Below are 27,015 nucleotides of genomic sequence, written 5' to 3'. Positions count from 1 at the left end.
TCCGATTCTCGGCCGTGTAGGCTACGTCATCCAGCACGAGACAAGAGATCGAGAGACAAGAGATTGTAGATCTAGAGCAGCGGTTCCCAAACTTTTTTCCTGCGCACCCCCTTTACGTCCCAACCGGGTTGGCGCACCCCCGATCCCCACTTCAAAAAGAAGGAAAAAAAACGCAACAAAGCTTTGTTTTATCGCCATATAAAGACATGTTTAATCATGCGCAAATAACCAGAACACGCATGACAATAACAACTATAATATATATATATAACAACAAATATACAACAAATAGGACAGTCAAGATGTCAATTTACAATCTGCAAAATGTGTCTGTGTTAGGATATTGATGCTGCGCGCCTCCTATTTGCAACGGAATTTGTTTAAGTTATAAAAACATTTAATTTAACACACACGCACTAAAACAGATATTTTCGTTTTTAAATAAATATTTGGAAACGAAAATTGAAAAGTGAGAATTGAATGCGCTTTGGCATTATGGAGCACCTTCGGGTCAGCGTGTGTGTGTGTTTTGCGTGTGTGTTTGTGTGTGCGTGCGTCGCTATTATGTTGACTACACACTCAACATGCCGAAAATATCTAACATGTTGGATAACCCCGATTTTGAGATCGGGAGGTCTTAAGTTTATGAGATTCTATCTTAGAACACTACGGCAGACAGGATAATCTTGGCCGATTTTCGTCCCGATTCGGCTGCCATGGGAACGCCACCCCGATTCTCGTAAGGGGCAAATCGGCCCCGATATCGGGACATTTATCTTGTAGTGTGGGGTCAGCTTTAGAGTAAGAAATTCCCTCTGTGCATTTGGAGCGAGTATATCTGCTTGATTTGGTTTGAATGTATTTATAATTGCCCAATTTCCCATGTGTCTGTTGTACCAAATATTCCCTACTTCACGCTTTAATAGCTGCAACCAAGGGCGTCATCAGCTATTTGAGAGTGGGGGGGACATATTTTCACGGGGGGTCTGGGGGTCCTCCCCCAGAAAAAAATTGAAAGAAGTAGATGCAATTTCCCGCATTCTGGTTCATTTTACCATGTTTTTAGATTTAAAATGATCTCCCTCCTTCATTGATTTTCCTTGGAGCTGGCATGGTCTGCAATTACTGACTACTATTATGTTATTTATATATATATATATATATATATATATATATATATATTTATTTTTTTTAACAGCCATTGAAAACGTTTACATGTCTTGATGATATATAGGCTAGGTTTTTTATACAACAAAGTAGGCTATTAGGCACGAAGATTTGATCTTTGTGACTTTGAATATTGCTAATGCCAGAGAATGTCTCATGAGGGTGCTAACATTCTTATCAGAAAAGCTGGCTGTGTTTGGTCATGGAAGAATGCAATTTAGCTGTTTGGCCACTCAATGGAAAACTTGGGCAACTTTACTTTACTTTACTTTCCTCTTCGAAAAAAAAAGTCCTTATGTCCATCTCGTGTCGCTGTCGTTGATCCGACTCTCAACAACAGCTTGCTTCGGTCGGGTTCGGTGCGTGTTTTGAATGCGTGCGTGATGCTGCGTTGTGTGTTAAAAAAACAGAAAAACGCGGAGTGGATTTCTATTTATGTGGGTATTCCCCCTACTGATAAAGTGGAACGGATTTGATTGTGAAGCGATGGAAAGAACGCTGGACTAGTAGACCAGTCATGCACTAATATCTTTGATGGCAAATGTGGGGGGGTCGAAATGACTTTTTTTCAAGGGTGGGGGGGACGTGTCCCCCCCCAATTATATTATGGTGACGCCCATGGCTGCAACAATGGGGGCCCCTTTCACAAATGAAAGGTGCTTAGTTTAAATTGCCTGATTACTTTTTCTGTGTAGCTGTAATGGTATTCTGGTGTTCAATTAGTAGCGTGGTTATCAATTGTTTTGCTGAAGTGTTTGGTTCTCATTTGTCTTGAGGGATATGAGAAAAAATATATTAACCGTTTCATTTATGTGGCTTCGGCAAGAGCACTCCGGCTGTGGATTTACAAAGTGGGGTTTATGTGTGTGTGAGTGTATGTGTGTGTGTGTGTGTGTGTGTGTGTGTGTGTGTGTGTGTGTGTGTGTGTGTGTGTGTGTGTGTGTGTGTGTGTGTGTGTGTATGTGTGTGTTTCTGTGCTAGTGTTTGCATGCGCGTGTTTGTTTTTTGTGAGTCTATATATGTGTGTGTGTGTGTACACATTTGTGCATATTATGTGTGTTTCATTGTATGTTCCCCCCATCTCTCCAGATAACTCCCATTAGACGAAACAGATTTGAATGAACACAAGGTAAACCCTGTGTCTATGCGGGGCTGATGCCAGGACCACCTGAGCCCTGCGGTTGTTAGGGTGCGTACGTGCTTGCCCCCGGATCTAATCGGACGCTAATATTACATTACCTGCCTTGATCCCAGCAGGACGCGTCCCCGCATCACCATATATTCAAAGTAATTGTGGCTCTAAGCACATTTCAGAGACATCAGGAGAGATTGCCAATGCCAAGCGAGATGGCTCTGCATTGACGTTATTACATTCTCTGCTACAAGAGCCCATCTTCCACACCTTAACATGGCCCTCTTAATGTTTTCACTGGTTTAAAGGTGCTGTAGGTAAGATTCAAGAGCTGTAATTTGAAGATAATGTTGTTAGAAAAGGCCTGCGATGATATCCGTTTCGAGTGGACTTCGCCTGACTCTGTATGAGATCGATTTTAGAACACTCCCGGCTAATTTCTAACTAATCAGGACATTTCTTCCCTGATTAGTTTGGGGGTATCCATCGTGCATGTCAATCACTGGTGCGTAAATGCAACACTTCCCAATGACAGAAAAATCTAGGGAGGGAGAGGGCATAGGGGGAGATTACATTTTTGGTTGTTTAGTTTCAAAATATTGATCTCTTCTGCTTTTTCCTGCTCTCATCCAATTGGGTGAATCGCAGATGAGTCGTCATCTCCCGATTGTGTCGCTTGCGTGTTGTCCTCCCATATCTTGCACCGTCAGAATGGAGGCAGACACAGCATGACTCACCCTGTCTCTAGCGTCTGCACATCGCTGTGTCTCCTGTTGTGAACCCTGGATCAGATAAACAAACTAGTAGACCGTGCAATGAAGTCTGACATCAAATCTTCTGTACTCATGACACTTCCCAGCATCCGGCACAGTGAAATGTACAAACTCTTCTTCTTCTTACTGAAGCACAAACACTGTCGATAAACAAAACAAGTTACTGATATTAAACACTCCCTGACCTCTCTCGCTTTGCAGGCTATTTTTATATTTTATGTAGGCTACACTGGTTTGCTTTTAATTGGAAATATATGCACAATTGTTGTGTTTTGTTTTTTACTGTTGATTGGTGTATATTTATGTAGTGTGAATTCTCTGTATGTTTCTTAAAATGCGCAATAGGTTAATTCAAATGGGAAAATTTTGCATATTACCCAGCAGTCAAGACTGATTAAAATGGGGTGGCCTATAGGAGTGGCACAGAATAACAAAATAACTTATGTTACTCAGGGTGGCCATCTGACCGATGTTTGGGCTCTTGGGAGGCACATACCCCTGGTATGTGCCTCCCAAGAACCCCTATAGATATGGCCCTGCTACCCTGGCAAAAAAACTTGCCCCTGTTGAGGCCCTCTGGCTATGTTTTATATCTGTGTTTCTTTGTATCCATCCTAATATAAATGAATGGTCAATGCAAGATGAATGTGTGTAAGCCTAGATAGATAGTTAGATTGGGTAAGTTGTAATATTTGTATGTGACATCACATTTGATGTTTATTTGATCATAATATGAGTGACAGACAAATACACATACATATTTAGTTACTAAACCATTAAATATATCTTAATCTTTACATCTTGAACATAATATGGACTTCAGTAAGGCAGTATTCGTTTGTGTTCCCTTTTTTCTTTTAAACTTGCATTCAAGAAGTCGTGCTTCGGGCATCATATTTAGACCTAATCTACATAGGCCTACTGTTTTGAGTGAAGTAGCCTATGCTGTAAGATAAAGACAACATCTAAACATATTAATTTAGTTTTAAATGAGCTGAGCTTGTGAGTCGAGACAACTTATTTAGCAGGTTCTGCGTGTTTAATGCCGGAATATCAGTGATGGATTTATTTTCACCAGAAGGGAGAGCCAAAGTGTAACGTTGAGAAGGCGTATGTATTGCAAAATAAAATTATTTATAGCACATTACAGGTACATAATATTGCGTTGAATTGTTTCTATTCACAAATTTTGAGTTTGCTTTTACTTTGTGATGATGTTACAAAATAAAAGGACCTTCCTTGTATTTACTTTAGAGCTAATAAATTTCACGTTATCGAGGTTTGGTTTTAATGGTTGGTTTACTGAATGAATTAGTAGGCCTACTCTGATTAATTCAAAACAAACATAAATAATTATAATTGATTAGAGCCCTAATTAATCAATCAATTACAGCTGCAATTAACGTCATGTCCAAAGAAGTGGCTCTGAGAATTCGCGTGGGACTTTCTTCGAGTTGGAACTTCCAGCGCGCGTCCCCGCGGCATGCTGCGCGGCGGCGCGATTCTCAACTCCTCCAAGCAGTCTTGAGCAGTTTGGCTCTAAACATCCAAACAGACCAGCCCCCCATCTTAACCTACCACTCCGTCTGCCTCAGAGCAGCGACTTTAACTCCAAGTTGAACTCCCTCCAAAAGAAGCACCAGAACAACTTCGTCTCCCCAGGATGGAGGTATGTAGCCTTGTCTGCGTGTTGTTATGTTCCTAAAAAGTCTATCAACACTTCTTAAGTGTTTGCTTTGCGCTTTTCCATGTGTATTTACAGCTGAAACAATGCACCATGTTAGTGATTGGCTGCTAGTAACATATGTCAACAAACAATGGAGTTACTACTGGTCACAAGCCGGAGCACATCACATAATGGTTCTGCTTGGGGTCGTTATTGTAATTGATGGGACGGGCAGCGGGTGGTTTATGTCTGCTGTCATCGTTGCACTTCAGTGCGAGTGAGAGGAAATAGAGATGACGGGCCATCTGTCATCCGAACCGCTCCGCACACACTATCAATCAAACCCTTTAGTTTACACCGTGGATGGTCATTTAAAGGGGTTGTGAAAGGATGCAGCCTGTTTTGAATATATATATATTTTTTTATTTACAGTAGGCCTAATAATCAAAATTATAATAATATGTATTTTAATAATAATACATTTTATTTGCATAGCGATTTTCTAAGTAGAACTACGCAAAGTGACTGCTCAAAACTACATAATATAAAAAGACTATATAAATAACATGAGTAAAATGGAAAGAAAAGATCAATAAGATGTTCCATTAAGACATTTAAAAGCATACTAATTAAGAGGCAGAAAGGGGGAAAGATTGACAGAGAACAATCAGAGACTGTTGATCAACTTGATATCGACTTAAGTGAAGGGTAAATCTTTGACAGCCAAAACCAATATGCTGATTCGAGACGTGTGTGTTTCTGCATGACTCGAGGTTAGAGTTGCAGAACATACTTCACCCTGTAACTTTCAAACGAGTCTCCAGCCACTCGTGTCACGTGGGGAGAGAAGGAGGAGGAATGTCGATTTTTCCGTGACTTTATTTTCAAGTGAGCCAAGGCGCGTATTATGAGGTTATGCATAAGCAGTGGAGGTCCTTAGTTATTACACATGCAGGCCTGTTTCAGAGACGGGCCCCAACTCAACTATTTGAGCATATACGTGTTTATGTCTCTGTGTTAATAAAGATCCAAGAACCGGCAGACAATCGGTTCAGCCTGTCCACCTTGTAGACAAGGGTTTGTGTACGGTGTGTGTGTGTGTGTGTGTGTGTGTGTGTGTGTGTGTGTGTGTGTGTGTGTGTGTGTGTGTGTGTGTGTGTGTGAGAGAGAGAGAGAGAGAGAGAGAGAGGACCAGCGAGCAAGAGATGTCAAAGAGAGAGAAGAAAAGAGAGTATACATATGTATATATAGAGAGCGAGAGAGAGAGGGTGTGTCCATGGTTACACACATTTCCATAAAACTGCTTTGTAAAACCGCATAGTGGAAGCAGAGGGTTGCATAAGTCTGTGAGCCATATGGCATACAGATTGATTGATTATGTAATGCACAGCTAGGAAACTCTGACACTGCTGCGTAGTAATGACCTGTTGTTTTCCTGTCCTCTGCCTGCCACACATCGTTACTATTGCCATTGTCATCGGTAGGCCTACTGGAATATAACCTGGTGTAGGCCTACAGTAAAGGAGGAGAAAATGCAGTGACCAGTTCAGATTACAACTTCAGAAATGCAACATACATCTTGTGATTGAATTCCCTAACTGTTCTATAACCTACCTGAAAGGTGCATTACTTAATATACGTAGTAATGGTACTGTAGGCTATCTGTAACGGTGACCTACCTATACTGTCATACAGGCTACAATAGCTCAGTAGCATTGGGTCGAATGGTTTCAAGTTAATGTCTCTTGCCCACACAAACCATAAGGCCGTACCCTAAGCCCCCTCAGCGTTTGGTACAGTCTCTACGGTAAGTTTGTTCGGGTAGGATCGTTTCTTGTGTTTGGGCTGTTTGAGTCCCAGCCGAAAGGTTCTGTTTTCAAACCCCAATGTCCACAGTATGCCCCTAGGCGTCTTTGAGCAAGATGCCCCCCAAGCCCTATTTGCTCATTAATGGCATTTATCAAAAACAATTCACTGTAAGTATTTTACAGTAAAAGCATCTAGTCAAATGACGAAATAGTAAATAGTGTTTGGTAGGTTGATCACTCTGTGGCTGTTCTACTGCATATTGGTTTTATCTCCTGCATGCCAGCCGCATCATCCCAGAGATGAAAGTCGTGCAACGGCCACCGCTGCTTCCTGTGCAGGGATAGCGCCCGGTACAGGCCGATAGAGAGCGTGTGGGACAGGGAGATAGAGAGTGAACTGGGCAGGGAGAGAGTGTGTGTGACACAGCGATAGACAGGGTGTGATCTTAAGACGAACATTGTTGTCTGACCGTGTTGTATTGGCTGTTGTTTTGAGCGATGTGTACAACCACTCCTAAACATTGAGTACCGAATACACACATTTTAAAGGGGGAAATCTTTGCCATTTGGTAACTATTACTTAAATAAGAACATCTTTGAAATATGAAGTGTAAAATCCAATGTTTATGCAAGTCTCCACCAACCAGTTTGTGAATGTTCTACTTTGCTCTGAACTCAAGTCATGTACTAATGCCATGCTTTCTTGTAGAACTATTCTGTCTGGGTGCTATACTGGTTGTCGTGCTGGCTGCTATGGTTTTTGTTATAGGGTCAACATGGTGAACTTTAAACACTAGAAGGTGACTTTAAAACAGCTTGATAAAGTCACATTCTTACTGAAACATACCTTTGCCCTTTGACACGAGACCCGAGGCTCTCCTGTAACTCCCAGTCCGATCAATAAGTGGATTAATGAGTAATAGGTTTTACTTAACTGAACCCAAAGCTGTTTAAAATGATATCAGGTGGCCAAAATACTAAATAACTTTCAAACATTAATCTTAAAAGGTCATACCTTTTCATATCTCAAACTCTCAAAATGTATGTCAAATGATATTTAGTTTTCCATAAAACCTTTTTAAAAACTACATTTAATGTGCTTCAAGCGCCAAGGTTGACATACTGCCACATTAAAATATTATTAAGCAACAATTTTAAAGCTAGCGTATTACATTTATTTTGTTCAGTATTTTTTCATATTTCATCCCTCATATTCATTTTAATTATCTTTCATATGTAATGATCTGAAAAATATATCTGAAAAAAAGGCTGTTGCAGGCCTGTAATAAGCGTGTCCATTGGATGGCATACCCGTCTGTCTAGCTACCTACCTGCGTGTACAGCGTACGTGCGCCCATTGTGCATGTCACAAGACATGCAGACCTTTTGCTAAAGCTAGCAAGCCAGTTACATGTTTTGGGGGAGTGGCTTTGGAGTCCTGAAGGGCGGGATGGGATTTGGGTTGGATACTTTCACAATCTTTGTGCTGTGTACAGCCTACAAGATAACAAGCTAGATTTTTGGCCCAATTGCCCCCTTCAGACTGTGGTCAGAAAATTGTTTGATTGTTCAAAAGATTTTTTTTAGCAGATTATTCTGTGTTGTGGCAGGGTATGTTAAGATTGTATTTTACTTCCCTAAATCTGATCGGGGCCATAGAGGCCATCTCACGCTGGTGTCCTACCCTTTCTTTAGTACATTTAATTCATTAATAATCCTCCTCCTAAATTAAAGTAAATTCAGAAGACATTTCTAAGTAATGTTTTGATCCAATTGTGTTGATAATGATGTTGTTAAAAGCCTGCAAAAAGTTGTGGTCAGTGATTGGTTAGTACATACATTCCAGTCTTTGATATTTTCGTTTGCTGAACCTTTTCTTTATTATATTATTTTAAGACTCCAAACATGACTCAGCGAATCGTAGCCGAGACACAGAAATGATCTGTTTTATTGGATCCTAAAGAGAGTACTCCACCCACCAAATAAACATACGCACACACTCTCTAACCCACACACTCATACACACACCAAATAAACACTCACACACACATGTTCAGTTCACCCCAGACAGAGTGCCGGGATAGCAAGTGGAAAATTCGATTTTCGGATTAACTTCAATCCAAAACATCACATCATGGTTTCCTGAAGACGCTGTGTGAGGGTTTCTAACAAGTGCAGTATAGAGCCTAGCACCTGTAGCTCCCCCCCGTAGTTTACCCCCAGAGCCTCCCTCCATAGCCTACCCTCAGCGTCCAACCCTGAGGTCTACCCCCTGTAGCCTAGCCTCCTGGAGCTCCTGGCTTAGTGACTATAGTCCAGGAGCTCTTGTGGGACTTCTTATGGCTAGCTTCACTAACTGAAGGGCCACACATAGCAATATACTAACAATACCTTATTCAATGTTTATTTTATTTTATTTATGAGTTTTATGAGTTCATGAGTATAAATGTATTTAAAAAGTATATTTCTACTATTTTAACTAAACCTAGATCACTGCAGGGCTAAGTTACACCATGCACTATCGGACCATAGCTACCGCTAACCAACAGGGTTAGCTAGTGTTGTCTGACCATGGCACTAGCTCACTGTGTCTTTTAACTAAACCACTGCGGTGCTATGGTGCTCGTGGTGAAGCTCTAGCAGGCGGCTACCGGTAATGTCTTAAAGATGTGAGGGTGTGAGGTCAACATCACTTTCAGCGGCTCTGTGATAGATTACACAGCCTGGTGCTCCTCCTGCAGCAGATCCCCACTGGTGTCATGTGCTAATAGGTTGATATGAGGCCGAGACAAGAGTAAACATCATCTACAGCAGTGGTGGTTATTCTTTTGACTATCTTCTGCTTTAATGCCATGCCTGTTAAAGTGCCCCTGTGTGCCCCTGAGTATGAATTGAAACCATTTTCTGTCCCTGCAGCAGGGCCTCAGATGAATGTTTCCCTCCCCTATAACCATAGTTTTATTGTTTCATGGACAAAACAAAAATACCATTTGATTGTACCTTCCTGTTCCTCTGTATGTTATACCCTTGTGAATGTTGCGTTTACCAGTGACGTGTGTGTGCTGATCAAAGACTTAGCCAAAGAGCTGTTGACATCTGTTGACATCTGTACACAGCCTCTATTGACAGAGAAACATAGAACAATTATACACACATATTCATTTAATAAATGTCAATACTTTGGTCCTGAGTGACTTCCAAGAGAGGCTAACAGCAAAAATATCACTCCTCATTGGAACCACAGTATTGGAATCACAACGTCTCCTCCCAACAACAAGTTCAGGATTTGCAATTATTATATCAGATGCTCGTGACATGACGCTCAACTATTGCCTACATGGTTAGCATAGAAGCGGGTTAGGGGACCAAGCTGTCCCAAGCCAGCCAGCCAGTCGTTAGGAGGTTCCTGGAATTGATTGAGTTGTGTTTTATGATCATTGGAATAACCATGAAGAATGTTACACAATATTGATATGTTTATCACCAAAACGTCACATTTACTATTTAGGGTTAGGGTTAGGCTAGGTTATGCTTTTTAAGGGTCTTCAAACTGACTTAGAGCCAGGAGGCATCTGTCTCAAGGATGCCTACAGGTTAGGCTAGACATACCCACAATTGATTTGTAGCATTTGTAATTGATCAACTGCACATTTACAATATGCTCATATTGTATATGTATATGCATGAGTAGTAGGTATACTACTCATGCAAAGCACGTACTGTAGTGTTTATACTTCAGCTGTTTACATGAGCCATCTTTCTAGTTCTCAGTCGCTGGTTCAGACAGCCCCAGATGTTCTTCAGGCTAAACCACTGAGGGTCAGTCCCTGGTTGGCGGTGTGTAGATCTGGTTGTCTCTCTCTATCGCTCCAGGGTTATCAGGCTAAACCACTGAGGGTCAGTCCCTGGTTGGCTGTGTGTAGATCTGGTTGTCTCTCTCTATCGCTCCAGGGTTATCAGGCTAAACCACTGAGGGTCAGTCCCTGGTTGGCTGTGTGTAGATCTGGTTGTCTCTCTCTATCGCTCCAGGGTTATCAGGCTAAACCACTGAGGGTCAGTCCCTGGTTGGCGGTGTGTAGATCTGGTTGTCTCTCTCTATCGCTCCAGGGTTATCAGGCTAAACCACTGAGGGTCAGTCCCTGGTTGGCTGTATGTAGATCTGGTCGTCTCTCTATCGCTCCAGGGTTATCAGGCTAAACCACTGAGGGTCAGTCCCTGGTTGGCTGTATGTAGATCTGGTCGTCTCTCTATCGCTCCAGGGTTATTGCTCGGAGTAGAGGAGGACCCAGGAGGTCTCTGTCTGCCTCCAGGCCAGTTCCCAGGCCTGTAGCCCCAGAAATAGAGCCCAGCCTCTCCCCTCCCTGCCCTGGAATCCACCCCCACCCCCTCACACACCCCTGGGGTCCCGGTCGAGTCTTTCACGAACATTACTGGTACCCAGGCCTGGCTTCACTCAAAACATCTGCTGTGGGACTCTGGAGAGATGCATCGAGCCCTGGTGCCTGTTTTGGGAAAGCTGTCCCATATACTGCTCTTATCTCATGTTGTCTTTACTTATCCTGTCTCATCTACTCTCATCTCTCGTTATTATCTTATTTTATCTCATCACATCCCATCTTATCTTTCACCTTAATCCATCTTATTTTATTAGATCTTATCTTGATTACAGTAAGCTGCACTAAGATTTACAACAGAACAAAATCCAAAAATGTCCATGCTATATCATCTGTTAGCATCTTATAATAATTGACAGTGTGACTAGACTGCACCATCTTCACCATCTTAAATATACCCAAAGGCCCATCTAGTGCATTCATTGAAACAGCCATTCCCATCAATTCTAGTTTCACTATGTAGGTCTATTCTCATTTTGGATTGTCAGTTCGAAGGTTAACGTGAACAAAAGCATTGTTGCTCAGACTTTCTCTCACTCTCTCTCCAAATATACATGACCTTTTAGTTTTAAACCAAATAATGATTACTCTACACTTAATAATTGGCAGCAGTGTTTAGCAGTGTGTGTGTGTGTGTGTGTGTGTGTGTGTGTGTGTGTGTGTGTGTGTGTGCGTGGGACAACAGTCCTTCGACATAGGGAGAAAAGGAAGCAGGTTTATTTTTCGCTGACCTCCAGTTTGTGAGAGTTGATTGCTCCCGACCAGGAAGAGCTTCCTCTATAGGCTCAGATCCAGCCAGGGCCCCTGAACACCCTGCCCTGTTTTCAAGGGAACAGGAAAGAGTTAACAATTAGACGCTCCACCAAATAACGGCTGGGTGGTCCCCGGGGAGAACTATAGATCATAGGAGTATGCTTCTGAAACGTGTTTGTTCTAACTTTCCATGTCTTCAAGGACATATGTAGACGTCTTTACAAGCTTAAATCATACAAATAATAAATACATATAAATACTACACCCACATACACCGTATGTGTACTATATGCCATGTGCAGGCTGTACAGTACACATGCTACACGTCCATTTGATCTCAGTGGTGGAGAGAGAGAAAGAGAGTGACAGAGAGAGAGACAGAGAGAAAGAGAGGGAGAGAGGGCGAGTCAGAGACAGAGAGAGAGTTTGCAGTTGGAGCAGAACTCCAGAAATGTTGGAGCTGGTGGATGTTGTCATACTTTAGGGTGTAGGCGAGAAAGAGGGGGTGAGGTCATCATGGCAGTGTTAGGGTATATGGGAGGGGGGGGGGTCTGTGATTAAAATGTGGAATGCCTTGAGTTTGGTGGTAATATCTGTGGAGTGCGGTGGTTCCCATGCTTTGGAGATGAAGTCCTGCAGCAGCAGCAGCAGCAGCAGAGAGGGGGGGGGATGCGGGAGGGGAATAGCTGTTGCACGTACCCACCCAGTTAATGTTGCAGGTTTGGTAGCCAAGGCCTGGTTTGTGAGATAGAGAGAGAGAGACTTGAGAGCAGAATGAAATACATCAAAATAGTGACAGTTCCTGGTTGGCTGGGATTTAAACCAATTCCTTTTTTCTAGGGATTTTTCCCATGATGCATATTTTCCCCCTGATTAGACCTTTACCAGTCAAATTGATTCTGTAAAATTAAATTTTCATAATCTAAGATTAATAAATATTGTTTTGTTGTCTCTCTCTCCCTCTTGCTTTCCCTCTGTCTTTCACACTCTCTCTCCCACTCGCTTTCCCTCTGTCTCTGTCTCTCTCTCTCGCTCTCGCTTTCCCTCTGTCTCTCAATCTTTCACTCTATATCTTCGTTAAAAGATAGACATTTCTACAGTCTGTCTGTGGTCACAGACTGTGGGAAAGTTTAAAACCCAACCAGACCCTTCGGAAAAAGGCTCGCTATCAGCTCTGGTGCTGAGATGGTGAGTGAGCTAATGGTCATAGGAGAGGACGGAGGAGGTGGGAGCAGAGGAGAGGAGAGAAAGGTAGTGAGAGGAGAGATTGGAGGAGGGAGGAGATGGGAGAGGGGAGGGAGAGGCGGGAATTGGTGAGAGAAGAGGATGGAGAGGAGAGATGGGATGGAGGAGAGGAAGAGGAAGGAGATGAGTTAGAGGAAAAGAGGAAAGGAGTGAGGGGGAGAGAAGCGAAGAGAGGAGATACCGGAGGAGAAGAAAGATGGCAGGAAGAAAGAGGATAGTAGAGAGGAGGGGTGTGATGAGGGGATGCGGAAGAGAAGAGGTGGGGAGGAGGAGAGAGAGGGGAGGAGGAGAGGTGGGGAGAGAGGAGAAGAGTGGAGATGGTAGGACAGAGGAGAGCAGGAAAGGAAAGGAGAGAGGATAGAGAGGTTGGGAGGAGGTAGAATAGGAGGGGGAAAAGGAGCAGGGATAGCTGTCATTGGGGAGAGTGTTTGGGACCTGGGAACAAGAGGGGAGTGTGAGGGGTCAGAGGGGGATAACAGTGATAAGGACAGGCCACCTCTCCCTGGGTTGTGACGGTTAGCAGCTGTGTTAGCATTGGGGGTGGAGGACATCCGGTACCATATCTTCATCTTCTTTTTGCTTTTTTGTGGGGCGGCGACAGTTCCCCAGATGTCTGTGCTCTCCACAACACCATGTTGGGTATATTTCACAATCCCTCACTCCATTTCCAGTCGAGATAGGGAAGTGAAAGACTTTCATTCTTTTGTGGTTTAAAACATTTACGTATTTGTGGTGATACTAGAGGTTGCGTCTTTAAGATGACACCTTCGGACAATGCTGTAGATTGTCAAATGCATGTATCCTGAATTGTGTTTTAGTGTGAAGACTCATGGGAATTGTCTAGAACAGAAGAACATATAGTAATACAGAGACTAAAAAGAGTCTAGAACAGAAGAAACGGTTGGGGAACAGAGACTAGAACAGAAGAAACTATAGTGGAACAGACTCTAGAACAGAGTCTAGAACAGAAGTGACTATAGTGGAACAGAGACTAGAACAGACTCTAGAACAGAGGAAACTAGTGGAACAGAGTCTTGAATAAAGGCTAGAACAAAGGCTTTAGTGGGAGTGAGAGTTTTAGAACAAACAAGAGTTTTTCAATTCTGGTGTCTCATCAGAACGTAACTTTCTGTTTTACAGGAAGGTTCTCCATTCAAGTCTGTGGCAGAGCTGGCGGGAAGGTTCAGAGGTCATGCCATAGCATCGCCGACCTCCAACGAGGAAGTACGCTCCTCTCTTATTCTTTTGATGAAACCAATGTGTCATATCAAAGAATTGAGAGAATCTTATATCCTATAATGCTTTTATTTTGATGATTCTCATTTTTTGCACATTCTTAATAAGTATTATATAGATTATATTCTGGTAGTTTTTGATTTTGGTTATAAAGTGTGGTTCTTGAGTTTGGTTCCTGGTTGTGTTATATAGTACTACTATATCTTCTGGTTGCGTTATAGATTGTGGTAACTACTTCATGGTTGTATTAAAGATTGTCGTAACTACTTCCTGGTTATGTTGTATAATTTGTAACTACTTCCTAGTTGTGTTGTATGGAGAATAACTACTGCCTCGTTGACTTATAGTGTTTAACTACTGCCTTGTTGTGTTAAAGAGGATTCATCAAAGGAAACTACCATGCTCTCTGAAGCTGAGCAGCCGGAGAGATGACAAAGAGGGGGAGGCCCAGGTATGTCGGTTAAATAACATGACGCTAAACTAAACTATGATACATTACAATACAGTATAGTTCAAACCACTATCTGGTCCTTGTGTCTGTGCAGAAACCTGTGATTCTGTTGCCAAAACCTTTCAAAGGGAAGATAAAAAACAACTCGATCATTGAAAAACTGCAGGTGAGTGAGGCTATCAGGGTTTCAATGCATCATCAGGGTGATTGGGAGTGTTGATTGTTGGTGCATCCATGTCACCCTCTAATAACCCTTATGTCTAAGTAAACAACATGAATATGTTAAACATATACTATTTGTTGGCAGGAAAATAAAGTCGGAGAGAATCATTTAGAATTATTTGAGTTGTTAAAAAAAAAACAGTTTCAGTATTTCCTTGCCCACAATAACAAATTTGGATAGATATGATTGTATGATTGTATTGTCGCCCGACAGGATAAAGTAATGTTTGGCCACTGGAAACGCCCAGGAAAGAAAAAAAAGTGTGTTAAATCCTCAATTATGTTAATGGTACAACTGACAGTATATATTTGGAGTTTCGATGGTCATCCCCAACCCTTAGATCTCACATACACACACACACACACACACACACACACACACACACACACACACACACACACACACACACACACACACACACACACAGAGTCTATCTTTGAGCTAACCCGACCAACTCTACTACTACTACTGCACCCGAGCCAGGGCATTTACATCTTTAAACAACATCTGTTTATATACTGCCCTTTTAAAGTATCATTTCAACCTAAAGCAACTTTTACCTGTCGCCCCAGCAACCAACCGTACCTGCTTTCCGGTATACAGACATTATTGGATGACCATGGGAAAATGCTAGTTCCAAAACATTAGCCTTGCAGTAACATAGATATGAAAAACGATTTACAACTCACATCCTCTTTTTATTATATTTCAGATGTTGAGAATAATGTAATGTTTCTTCAAAGTTCAAACTACTGACAAAAATGTACATTTCTACATTTAATTCACACACAGCCGACCTACCTGAATTTTTAGTAGCAATGTTGCAATATCAGATCCTATTGTCGTATAATCATATAATATCTTAAGTTACAATCAAATCCATTTAAACAGAGTAGCCTACGTAAAAATCGGTTCACAACAAGTGCGGCTTTAACGACCCTGCTGTCATCTGCTGGTGGAATAGTGTCACTGCACTGGGGACTGCGCTGTAATGCTAGGGGGCGGAGTTATTCGCTGATAGCGGGACAAGCTGCTCAGAATGACGGGTTTAATAGGATCAGGGCCCGCTGATCCCCTGGAGGGATGGTAGCTCTCATCAAGCTTTATTTAACCAGTCGTTCGGTGGGCAGCCATGGGACAGAAAGGCTGCCGTTTTTCACTCTTTTTCTTCTCTCCAGTGCAGGTAGGAGGGCGGCCGATTTTGAATCTTTGCCATAAGATTGGCAAATTAATAGTGTTTTTGCTAGGGAGTTAGGAACTGTGTGTTGCCCTTAGTAGTTGGGAGGGCCATAGGGGGTTTTCATGAAGGTAACCGTTCAGGACGCTGCAATAATCTCTGTGACGCAGACTAAACGGTTTAATGCGCATAGCTTTTAAAATAGCTTCAGCTCGTTTACATTTACATATTTTACTTTATACAAAAAAAAGAATAGTGAACTTGTTATAGACATTGGGACTATATTTCCAGAATAAAATCACGTCTGCTGAATAATGATAAGGCCTATAATTAAAATGAATGTCCGTATTTAGCTGCCTATAGACAAATTGATGTTTTTCTAAACAAATAACAGTGTTTAGGCCTACATATATTTTTGGGTCAGATTTACTTTTATTTTAATCTAAACTTTAATTTGATTTATATTACTGTCCAATTCTTTCTGCTGTGACTTGAGAACAAATTTCCCATCAAGGTTAAATTAAGTTTCAACTCTTAAGTTGATCGATTGAAGTAAAAAGTTCACGTTTCTAGAATATTATCACAGTCAGTTCTCTCTCTCTCTTTGTATGACAACTACAGTAACTCTCCTTCTCCATCCAGGCCAACCTCGCCCTGTCCCCCAGCTCTCTGTTTTCCTTACCGCGGACCCCCGAGGTTAAGCTCCGGACGGCCTGCGTCCCCTCGTCCCCTGGCCCAGTCCCTAGTACCCCCGGTACCCCCCACAGCAGCCCCCCACCAACACTGCTACATACCCGCCAGTCCAGCGAGGAGGAGGAGGCGGTCTGCTTCGAGTCCCCGCCCGAGGGCACCCCCCTCCCCAGCTTCAACAAGGTAGGACCTCGGCTGAGCCCCTAGCGTTAGTTTATTAGCGTTATTTTATAGATCTGTTCAATGACATAGCATTATACCACGCCACAATATCCTGTGCCCGGATTTATTATTCCTATTTAGTCCTTCAGCAAAAGTGAATCAATACAGTGAGTTCAGATACAAGGATTAATTAATTAATAATATATCAATAAGGAGCAGGCCGGTCTCTTGCTCACGGATATCTCACGGTAGACTGAGGACATTGGGACTGAACCCAGTACCTTTCAGCTGGACGTCAAACACCCTGACCACTGCTGGAACACCCTGCCCCCACTTGTTACAAATGAACCTGCTATAGTTCCTCTAGCAGTGTTTGAAACGTGCAAACGTACACATAGTCGTACGCAGGCTGTGAGCAAGAATAACCCACAGGAAGTGGAGCGGTGGAGACAGTTGTCACACCATCTCCTTACTGTCACAGTGACATCACACGCAGCCGTGTCCATGGCCACATGTCGCCCAGCAGGGGGGGGAGATAATCCCCCCCCCCCCCCCCTTATTATGAAGATAATCTGGCAGAGGAAGAGGCCGTCACGCTACCGAGCACTAAAGGCACCCTTGGGTGTTTGGAGATCGATAAATAATCCTGTTAGCCTAGTTAGCCTACAGGCAGGTAGTCTCATTCTGCTCCACAGAACTGTCACTGGGCACTGACCATTACTCACTGTTCCCTGTGGTCCACCAGAAACATGCTTTTTTTTTTATTATTCAAGATATAAATTATTCAATATTATTCAGATTTTTTTATTAGCCTTGTTCAGTGACTAGAAGGATTTTGAGCAATAACTCCAGTTCGCGAACCACGCCTAGAGAGGTAAACAACTTTGATAAGTCTAAACGTAGGAGTCTTCGTAGGGCGCTACTAAGTGGCCGTTATCGGGAAACCGGGCCCTGCTCTTTGACTGTCTTCATCGCATCTCAGCATATGTTAACTTTAGAAACGGAATCTTGAAACGCAAGGTTCATGTTGTGGGCATTACAATGCACGTATACATACGACATATTCTGTCAATCATTTGGCACTCTGCCAACCATTAGTATGTCAGGAATGTTTCCAGCAATGCTTTAGAACGATTGGTGGGGGAGATTGGGATTTAGGGGGAGGGAGGTGGCGGGGGCGGGGGGGGGAGGACTATTGCAGCGCAGCGCAGCACAGCGTTCTATCGCTCAGAGCTGTGTTCTATCGCGTTTGCTTTATTTAAAGGATCAGAAAACAAAAACGTGCCGGTTCACTTTGTTTCAATATTGAGGGTTTTTTGCCCCCCCAACCTTATCTTTGGGGGTGCAAGAACCCTTGTGCCCCCCCAGAGATGGCGCCAGTGTTTATATATATTACCTTATTTTTAGCATTCTGCTATTCAGTATTTTAGGCTTTAGTTGTTGGGAACATTTAATGTAAAAATGAATGCATGAACAATGACACGTCGTTAAGGCACTATTTACAGGACAAGTTGTTCAGTCTTAAACCAGGAATGTGAACGATTCACGTAGGCTAGATAGGGTTAGGGTGTGACCCTTGATATATGGCAGCTTCGAACGCCTCATTATTGGTTGATTACCCGATCACTCAAGCATAAGCAGGATAAAGGCTATAATGTCTGGCTGCAGCCTCTAGGACATGGACATCCACATCCAACTGCTAACGTCATTATCGTCATTGGTTTCAATAATGTCTGGCTGCAGCCTGTAGGACATGGACATCCACATCCAACTGCTACATCATAATCATCATAGGTTTCAATGTCTGGCTGCAGCCTGTAGGACATGGACATCCACATCCAACTGCTACCGTCATAATCGTCATAGGCAGTGGCGCCAACTTCAGGTCAACATTGGGGGGGTCATAAATATTTCCTTCAAATGTGTTCCACCAAAAAGCAGTCTATATCACTTCTCCAAAGTCCTGCTTTCAGAATTTGAGGTTGAGAACAGTAGTTCATGAATTATTTACAAATTATTTATCTGTAATTTATTTGATTTTTTCCAAATTTTGGTTGAGATGATGTATGATTTAACCGTTCCATCAATTGACAAATGCGTTTTATACTCTTTATACTCTTGTTGCCAAGTTACACAAACATATTACATGTTAGTAGACATGTGAATATTTACACAAATATATCAACTACAAACTTAGTGTTCACTAACCAGCCATTTAAGATCTTTAAAGGTGACATTATACCCCCAGGTGTAAGTGTGATTAGCCGTTTTGACAAGCCGTTTTGAAAATCTGCCTCTTCTGACATCACAAGGGGGCGTGTCCACCTAGATGTACGACAGATAGTTGAGCAACGTTTGCCACAGTCCACTGGGTAGGCTGGTAGACTGATCTATCCAGCACACATCTAGGTGGACACGCCCCCTTGTGATGTCAGAAGAGGCAGATTCCAAAATGTCACCTTTAAAGTATTCAGAAGGCCATTTTTTATGAAATTCTGATAATTTTCCTTCTGGTGTACACAGACACGTGCACGCCTGTCCGTCAAGAGGCGCCCGCCCACTAGACGCCACCGCCAGTCCTTGGGGGAGGAGGGGACGGGCGGGAATGGCCTGACTCCATGGCAACCGGAGCCGGCCAGTCCTGGACCGGAGCAGAATGAGGGGGAGGAGGCGTCGGAACGCATGTCAAGGGACCCTGCCGCTTTTCTGAACCAATCAGAGCGCAGGGAGGAGAACCGTGCACAGACAGTTGGTGATGAAGACACGGCTGAAAACGCTGAAGGTCGTGAAGCAGATCTGGCAACCCTGGGGGGTTTGGATGCTTTGGAGGATGAATGGAAACCCATTGCCTCTTCTGGTATATGCAGTGCTGCGGACAAGGAGGAAATTACCCAGAATACACTGCAGCACGACGAACGGGAAACAGCCTAAACTGCAGAGCTGCTGTACATGCAGCAAAGGAACAGAATATAAATCAGGGTTTATAAGTTATTCAATAGTTCAAAGATCAGTACACAGATGACAGAACTACAGATTGCAATATTCAAAGAGCATCGAGTATCGTCAGGCAAAACTATTTGTTGTAAAACTAAAATATTGGTTTAAGTATGTTCTGCTTGAGAACAGCTAACCGTAGCCTTAGGTTTGGATGAATTTGCCCTGAGATTAAACTCTTATTGCCTTTGTCTCCATCTACCGGTCTTGTTTGGAAATACAATCGTGGGAATTTAACATGGAATCCGGTCAGTCTTATTGCACAATTCCGAGAAACGTCGGTTCTTTTTCGCGGAAATAGGAGGAAATATGATACTGTATACAACACATTTAGACTTTACTCGAACCGGAAAATATTATACCTATATGTGTATGGAAAACCAGAATCTATAACTATGTTTTAAGTATTTATAACCATTTAAAGTAATAAAGGTTAACCATTTTGTCCTATATCAAAGATTTATACATGTGTGTGATCGGAGCCATATAAAACATAAATGAAATAAACATTGCAACTTTTCCCTTTCCTGTAAAATGAGCACAATGAGTGGGTAGTTCGTTGAAATTGTTTATTGTACTGTCGTTAAGAGGGTATTACACGAGGATGACATTCATTTGCAAGGGAAATGGGTGCGCGCGCGCGCGCACACACACACACACACACACACACACACACACACATACACACACGCAAATAAGAAGCGCAGCGCCGCCGCTAAGCAAAACGGCTCTGAAAAAGCGTTTTGCCTATTTGGGTTGAACCGTGCAAATAGCCGCAGGTTGAATAGATAAAGAGTTTATGGTCATCATAACAACAATAAAGCCTTAAGGTAGACTATAGATGCAAAGTGTGTCTCGTATTCCTCCCCGATTGACCTCCCACTTACCTCCCCCCTCCTCCACTGGAGAGACAACGCCTTTGACGTAGGCACCGAAACTTGAGGAATTCACCTGGCGGATCTGAAGTGTGTGTGAGAGAGGAGTGCTCTGTTACTTTTACTACTTTATTACTTAAACAGCGTCAGAGGCAGGAGTAAGAAACACTGAACACCTGATCGACGCGAGGGGCAGAACAACAGTCATTTACCTTAAAACCCTAACAATGCCTTGATACTTCTGGGAACTTATATCGGTGACTTGGGCAACAGGAATACTTTCTCGGGAAGTTCCGGGTTTATGTAACACAGCTGTAAGTCAACCAGCGTATTGACCGAAGTATGGACGTTGAAATGCATTCATTAGGGACGAAGAGGAGCAATGGCGATGGAGGAGCTCATGTGTCCGCCAGTGAGCAGGTGGGTCCAAATCCTCATCTACAAGTGCTGTCGAGAGGTGTCACCATGGGTCCAGCGGTGCGCCGCTCTACATGCGTCCCGGGTTGGGTGTCCACTGCGCTGCGTAGGCAGTTCAACCCTCGGTCCGACACTTTGGACTCACAGTTCAGTTTGGCTTGGAGAATGGAGACCTTATATATTTATATTTACCCTCGGTCCGACAGTATGGGCTCATAGTTTAGTTTGGCTTGCAGTCTATAAAGACCTTGTATATTTATATTTACCCTCGGCCCGACAGTATGGGCTCATAGTTTAGTTTGGCTTGCAGTCTATAAAGACCTTGTATATTTATTTGTATAGGCTACTCCATAAACCGTAAGTGTTTACTCAGGCCACGCTATAGTGGATTCATTTGGTATGATGTGTCCGATTTTACCTTGTATTGGCTGTTTTACCGCTTTAAGTAATATTTCGTAATCCAGTGGCAGAGATATGGTTCGAACATTGAGGATGGAAAATTAAACTGGCGCGTGAGGGTCCTCGCTCAGAAATATTTGAGCTTCATAATTTCCGTTTATGCTGGAAATGTCTTTAATACGTAAAGGAAAACACAAAATTCAGCCACCAGGTTACAATTCAATAGGCCTATATAATGGATTAATCTGCAGCAAAGCTGTCAACACACATATAGGCATTATTTACAGTCCTGCGTCTTTGTGTCTTTTGCTTGGGGAATTGTGCATGTGTATTTTTGGAAAAAAAAAGGGCTGCAGAAAAAAGACCCGCACATTTCGGAGGCATTGTTGCGTCTATAGCTATTAGCCTACTATAACGTCATAGTAACGTTAACGTTTTTCATTAACGCTGACATTAGCGTGTTTATTATTGGAGGGGACAAATGCACGGGCTCTAAATACCGAGTGTGCTTTTCTTGTTAATTTCTCTACATTACTTAATAGGCGTTGGATGGCTACCTCAAACAAAAAAGTGAAATCAATTTGTTGCGCAAATTTTCTTGTCTCCCTTCCATTTGTTTATAGGGGTAGAAAATGATGATTACACGCATGTCGTATTTACAGTTATCTGTTTGGATATGGAGATGGAATGAGACGTAATTTTAGAGCCGTACTTTTCTTTCCATATGTAGGTGACCGTGTCCTTTCCAAACGGAGGGACTGCCGAGCTGAGTCCCCTGTTACAACAGGTAAGCTGCCCATCATGCGTTATAATATTGGAACATATTGCCTTGTCAGATTTTTAACAAATGTAAACATTGGTGTTATTGCAGGACAATCCCTGTCACGTTGTGTGTTGTTATTGTTTTGTATGAGGAATGTTCACTTTCCCTTTTCCCTTCCCTTCTCTGGAGGCAATACCTCTTATAACCTCTCATCCTGTTAAACCCCCTCTCTTAAAATCAGTTTTTTTCATGTGGACACCAATGAACACACTCTATATTTTCTAATGTGTTGGAGACAATCCACAGATGACTGTAGAAGGATCTTTAGAGAAGTCATCATGTTCCAGCCAGACAACATCACAAGGTCTTGGCAACACTGTACTCCCTCTTGCAACGGAGCGAGGTCAGACCTCAGCCCGCAGTTCCTCTGAAACCATGTTGTTCTGTCTTTAACCGTAACAAGGAGGGTCAGGTGTGGGGGAGTCATGTGACGTGAGTGCAGGGAAATTACCCGTTTGTTTTTTTTCTCTTCCTCAGCATCCTGAGAGCAATGGAGAGGCCGTCAGTCAGGTCCCACCGGATGTCCCGGCCAAGCACTGCAAGAAGAAAGTGGTCTGTACAGACTTGTTGCTTCAAGTATCAAGTGGCCTGCTATTAATATCAAGGAAAGCATATTGCATTGTTTGGTGGCTTGGAAATTGCCCAAATTCTTTGCCCAAGTGTTGCAAAGTTATGTTGGGCAATTTTATTATTATGAAAGACTGAAAAGGGTAGTTTCTTCATTGAATGTGACAGCCCGTAATTATGTTTTAGGGCCGTAGTAATGGTTGTGTATGTGTCAGTTCGTCTGAATGTTGTGTTGTGACGTAGGTTTGCGAGGTGGAGCGGCTGATGACAGCGCTCAATGCAAAGGTCTTCTGGAAGTTTAGAGTTTGGATGACCATCCTCTTCATCATCTTCTTCATCACCACTGTAATCTTCATCTCTACAGTCCTGTGCTCAGGTAGTTACTCTGTCGAATCACTTCTATAGAGTCAAGGGGGCAGGAGAGGTTGTTTGAGTCATGGCCGAATGGTTCTGGGTTCAAACCCCAATGTCTGTGAGTCTACCTGAAGCCACCCTAGAGCAAGATGCGTCAGTCACGCTGATTATTTAAACACACCTGGGGTGAATTGGGAAATCAATGCATTCAGGTTAAACCAGCTATCACCACCCACTCAAGAAGAGCTCTGACATTTCAGGAGGTATCAACTGCTGTATCTAACTCTGCACTAACACTCACACTGTAATAAATTGGTTTATACATCATCAATCTTCCCACACTCTGACCTGTATCAGACCTGTATCTGAATTCACTGAAATGTGTTTTGAATAAGTGTCTGATCATGATTTGTGTCTTCTCAGTCTTTCGTAAGGATGTGGACGATACATTTGACCGTTCATCCTATGAGATTCCTCGAGACTTCAACGGAACCTTTCGGCTAACCAATCAGATGTCGGCAGAGGAGCTCCTAACCTCCTCCAATCAGAGTCAAGTCCTGGCCTCGCAACTTCAAAAGAAGGTTTGGCCTAACTGTATAACAAACAGTTAACATGAATATCAGTCACACTTTAATATATAATGAGATCATTATTTGTGGTATTTTTTATCTGTGTAGATTTATTTCCAACTGTCAACAAACCAAATGCACCATGGAGTCTGATCTGTTAAACCGGTTTTACAGCCTAACAGTGTTTTTGTGTTTCCCACAGCTCTATGGCCTCTACAGCCACTCCCCAGCCCTTGGTCGATACTTCTCTAACGCTGAAGTCAACGACTTAAGGTAAAAGTCTCACAGCTCATCAGGGCCCGATTCTGTATCATTGTGTGTCATTGTGTCATGTCATTGTGTGTACCAATGTATTTTGTGTCTATGTCTTTGTGTATGTTCATGTCTTTGTGTGTGTCTATATTGTTGTTTGTTTGTGATTGTGTGTGTCTATGTCATTGTGTGTGTCCGTCTTTGTGTCGCTGTGTGTGTCTATGTATTTATTGTATGTCTGTCTTCATGTGTCTGTCGTTGTGTGCGTCTATGTCTTTATTGTATGTCTGTCTTTGTGTGTGTCTATGTTGTTGTGCATGTCAACGTCTTTGTGTGTTGTCTAGGTGCATGTGTGTGACACCCTGTCGTCCTCTCCACCAATAGGAACGGCTCGACGGAGGCTGTGTTCAGCCTGAGCTTCCTGCTGCCTCGCGAGGACCACGAGCAGCTGCAGAGGTTCACGCTGAGCCGCCAGCTCGTCTACAACGTCCTGCGCCAGTCCCTCTACGACCAGGACACCAACCCCCCCGGGCCCCTTTATATAGAACCCAGCAGCCTCCAGATGAACTGAGGACTGGGGATGGACCTCCAGGGTCCCCAGGAACCACCACGAGACTGTGTGTGTGTGTGTGTGTGTGTGTGTGTGTGTGTGTGTGTGTGTGTGTGTGTGTGTGTGTGTGTCAGGTCAGAAGTGACTGGCAGATCGGCAGCCAACAGCCTCTCGTGAAATTGTGAAGGTCATGACATTCCCCTGCTATGTCATGTTACTGTGGGTGCCATCAACTCTAAGGAAAAGGAGTCTCTCCCTCTCTCTCTCTCTCTCTCCCCCCTCTCCCCCCCCGCACCACAGGGTTCTATGATCACAGGTATCCTCTAATGGGGGCCGACTGACTCACTAGAATGACTCCTATGAATTAAGTAACTACTACACCATGTGCATCCATACAAATAGTGGCAAGGCTGGGCCTAGTCCTTTGATTTCATTAATGTGATTTTAGTCAATGAATTGGACATCAAATACAGATGAACTGTGTTTTTCATCATGTTCACGACCAGATTGAATGACTCTCAAACAAAGTTTCTGGGTTTGATCCCAAATGTCCACAATCTTCCTGTAGGCATCCTTGAGCAAGATGCCCTACCTGCACCTTAATGATATGAATCAGAATACACTGTACGTTACTTTGGATGAAAGTGTCTGATAAATGTACATTGGTAAATGTAACATGCGTAAATGCAATGAGGCTCAATATTTTATATTAAATGTTTTATACAAGAGAGCGTTGTGGTGAATGGTTTATATTTTTCTTACGAGAAGAGAAACATATGCAATATATTGTATTTATTTAAAATACAGGCATTTTATTGTCTCTATCGCATTATCATGCATCTTCAAACGCAATAATAAAGGTGAGATTGCTAAAGTCCTGAACAAATACTTAGTTTGTCCAACCTTAATTTGGCTCGCACTTTTTAGCATTGTACATTCATACAGAAACCAATGCATGCCAAATTAAACATGGCTTCCAGTACCTGCAGTACCTTGAACAATACAGCAGTGTGTGCATGTTTGCGGCTGGTTTCTATTTTGTTGGAGCGGTTTTGCTTTATTTGGTTAAGACTAATTTAAAGGAATGAGGAATGCCGCCATCTGGTGTCTACCAGTGGTAGCGACAAAGGCCTTATAATCAGGGCAGTAATTGCATGCAGGTGTGCAAACGAACAGCGATCGCCAGAGAGCGCACACGGTCTTTTAATGCGCCCAACAAACTTGGATTTTTTGAGAATCCAATTCCCGCAACCTACCGGACAGACTACGGTCAACTTCGATGGGCCAAGTGGGTGCAGTGACAAAGGAAACTGGAGGCAAGTACAAGAAACTCTCGAAGGAATTGCTAGCACCAAGCCAAATAAGCTACTGACCTACCATATTTATTATATATATTTTTTGACCAATTCGATTATGTAAGTTTCAGTACACACAAATATTGTTTTTATCTTTTATCTCCTTCAAAAAGAACAAGGATGAAAAAACTAACAAAGCTGTGCGTAAGGAAGCTGGGAGCAGCTGTCTTTAGGGTGATTGAAAGGTCAATTTGGAACCACTTGTTCATCCAGACGCAACCTGTGGTACGAGTACCACTGGTGGTGCGTGCAGGTACCGCAGGTTGTACGTGGGATTATTCTTGATGTATACAAATGTACAGGTAATACAAAATACATATCATAAATACAGTTCAGTAGATATAGTATTATGGATTGTTATTATTTAAAAATATATTTTTTTGTGCATTCTATCAAGTTTTCCATTGATGTTTTGTATGTTGTGTTATTAGTTTATTAGTGTTTTTGTGTGATCATAGGCAATGTTTCTGACATTTTTTCACTGTTTCCCACTGGTCATGGCCAGTTGCTAGGAATTCTGGGCCCCCTGAAGGAATATCGGTGTGGGCCCCTCTACCCCATTCATTGCCACCTTAAATGTTCTTGTTTTTCAGTGTTCTTGACGGTGCCTGGTGTAATACACCCAATTTGTTTCCTTTTTTACATTTAACGACTTAACAAGTCAGAGTATTATTATGTCAATTATGTAATATTAATTGTCTTATTCTCATTTCCCTGATTTGCAACACGTTATTACACCTCTGATTGCAAATACATTTTTAATTAACCACTCAACAAATAGGTGTGGGTATTTTATTGTATTTAACAATCAAGCACTGATATGCAAAAAACAAAAAGATAGTCCACAGGTAAATATGTAGCATTTAACTTAAATGTGCAAGTGAAACAAAGAGCACATGGAATACGTTGTTGTAAAACAAATATCAAAAACAACAACAAGCCTCATCTAATCTCAATTAAAGTTTAAATTGGCTTGTTTGTTC

General features: G+C 42.6%; 2 protein-coding genes and 1 long non-coding RNA gene across 3 annotated transcripts; 2 read left to right on the top strand and 1 right to left on the bottom strand.

Moving 5' to 3' along the window:
* Positions 1-4,554: 4,554 nt before the first annotated feature.
* LOC311342548 (capZ-interacting protein) lies at positions 4,555-20,718 on the top strand. The gene is made up of 6 exons (XM_084467380.1): positions 4,555-4,741; positions 14,079-14,162; positions 14,551-14,625; positions 14,720-14,791; positions 16,668-16,898; positions 19,401-20,718. The coding sequence occupies exons 1-6, from the start codon at positions 4,736-4,738 to the stop codon at positions 19,806-19,808; spliced, it is 876 nt and encodes a 291-aa protein (XP_084323506.1). The 5' UTR covers positions 4,555-4,735; the 3' UTR covers positions 19,809-20,718.
* On the bottom strand, positions 19,627-21,089 carry LOC311342550. Its single transcript, XR_014633410.1, has 3 exons — positions 20,959-21,089; positions 20,759-20,831; positions 19,627-19,746 (listed from the first exon to the last, which is right to left on the bottom strand). It is a non-coding gene; the product is annotated as an uncharacterized lncRNA (long non-coding RNA).
* c15h3orf52 (chromosome 15 C3orf52 homolog) lies at positions 20,838-25,405 on the top strand. Its single transcript, XM_084467381.1, has 7 exons — positions 20,838-21,166; positions 22,293-22,349; positions 22,863-22,937; positions 23,196-23,328; positions 23,730-23,887; positions 24,078-24,148; positions 24,512-25,405. Exons 1-7 carry the CDS (start codon positions 21,089-21,091, stop codon positions 24,696-24,698), a joined length of 759 nt encoding a protein of 252 aa, XP_084323507.1. The 5' UTR covers positions 20,838-21,088; the 3' UTR covers positions 24,699-25,405.
* The last annotated feature ends 1,610 nt before the right edge of the window (positions 25,406-27,015 follow it).

The sequence above is a fragment of the Micromesistius poutassou genome (assembly GCF_964030765.1).
Source record: "Micromesistius poutassou genome assembly, chromosome: 4".
Taxonomy (NCBI): Eukaryota; Metazoa; Chordata; class Actinopteri; order Gadiformes; family Gadidae; genus Micromesistius; species Micromesistius poutassou.
This window is presented reverse-complemented; position numbering and strand designations above follow the sequence as displayed.

Coding starts and splice junctions, on each gene's coding strand:
- c15h3orf52 (XM_084467381.1), top strand. CDS start 21,089: ATGGACGTTGAAATGCATTCATTAGGGACGAAGAGGAGCAATGGCGAT. Junction 22,350..22,862: donor TGAGTCCCCTGTTACAACAG/GTAAGCTGCCCA, acceptor TCTCTTCCTCAG/CATCCTGAGAGCAATGGAGA. Junction 23,888..24,077: donor CCTCGCAACTTCAAAAGAAG/GTTTGGCCTAAC, acceptor TGTTTCCCACAG/CTCTATGGCCTCTACAGCCA.
- LOC311342548 (XM_084467380.1), top strand. Junction 14,626..14,719: donor ACAAAGAGGGGGAGGCCCAG/GTATGTCGGTTA, acceptor GTGTCTGTGCAG/AAACCTGTGATTCTGTTGCC. Junction 14,792..16,667: donor CGATCATTGAAAAACTGCAG/GTGAGTGAGGCT, acceptor TTCTCCATCCAG/GCCAACCTCGCCCTGTCCCC.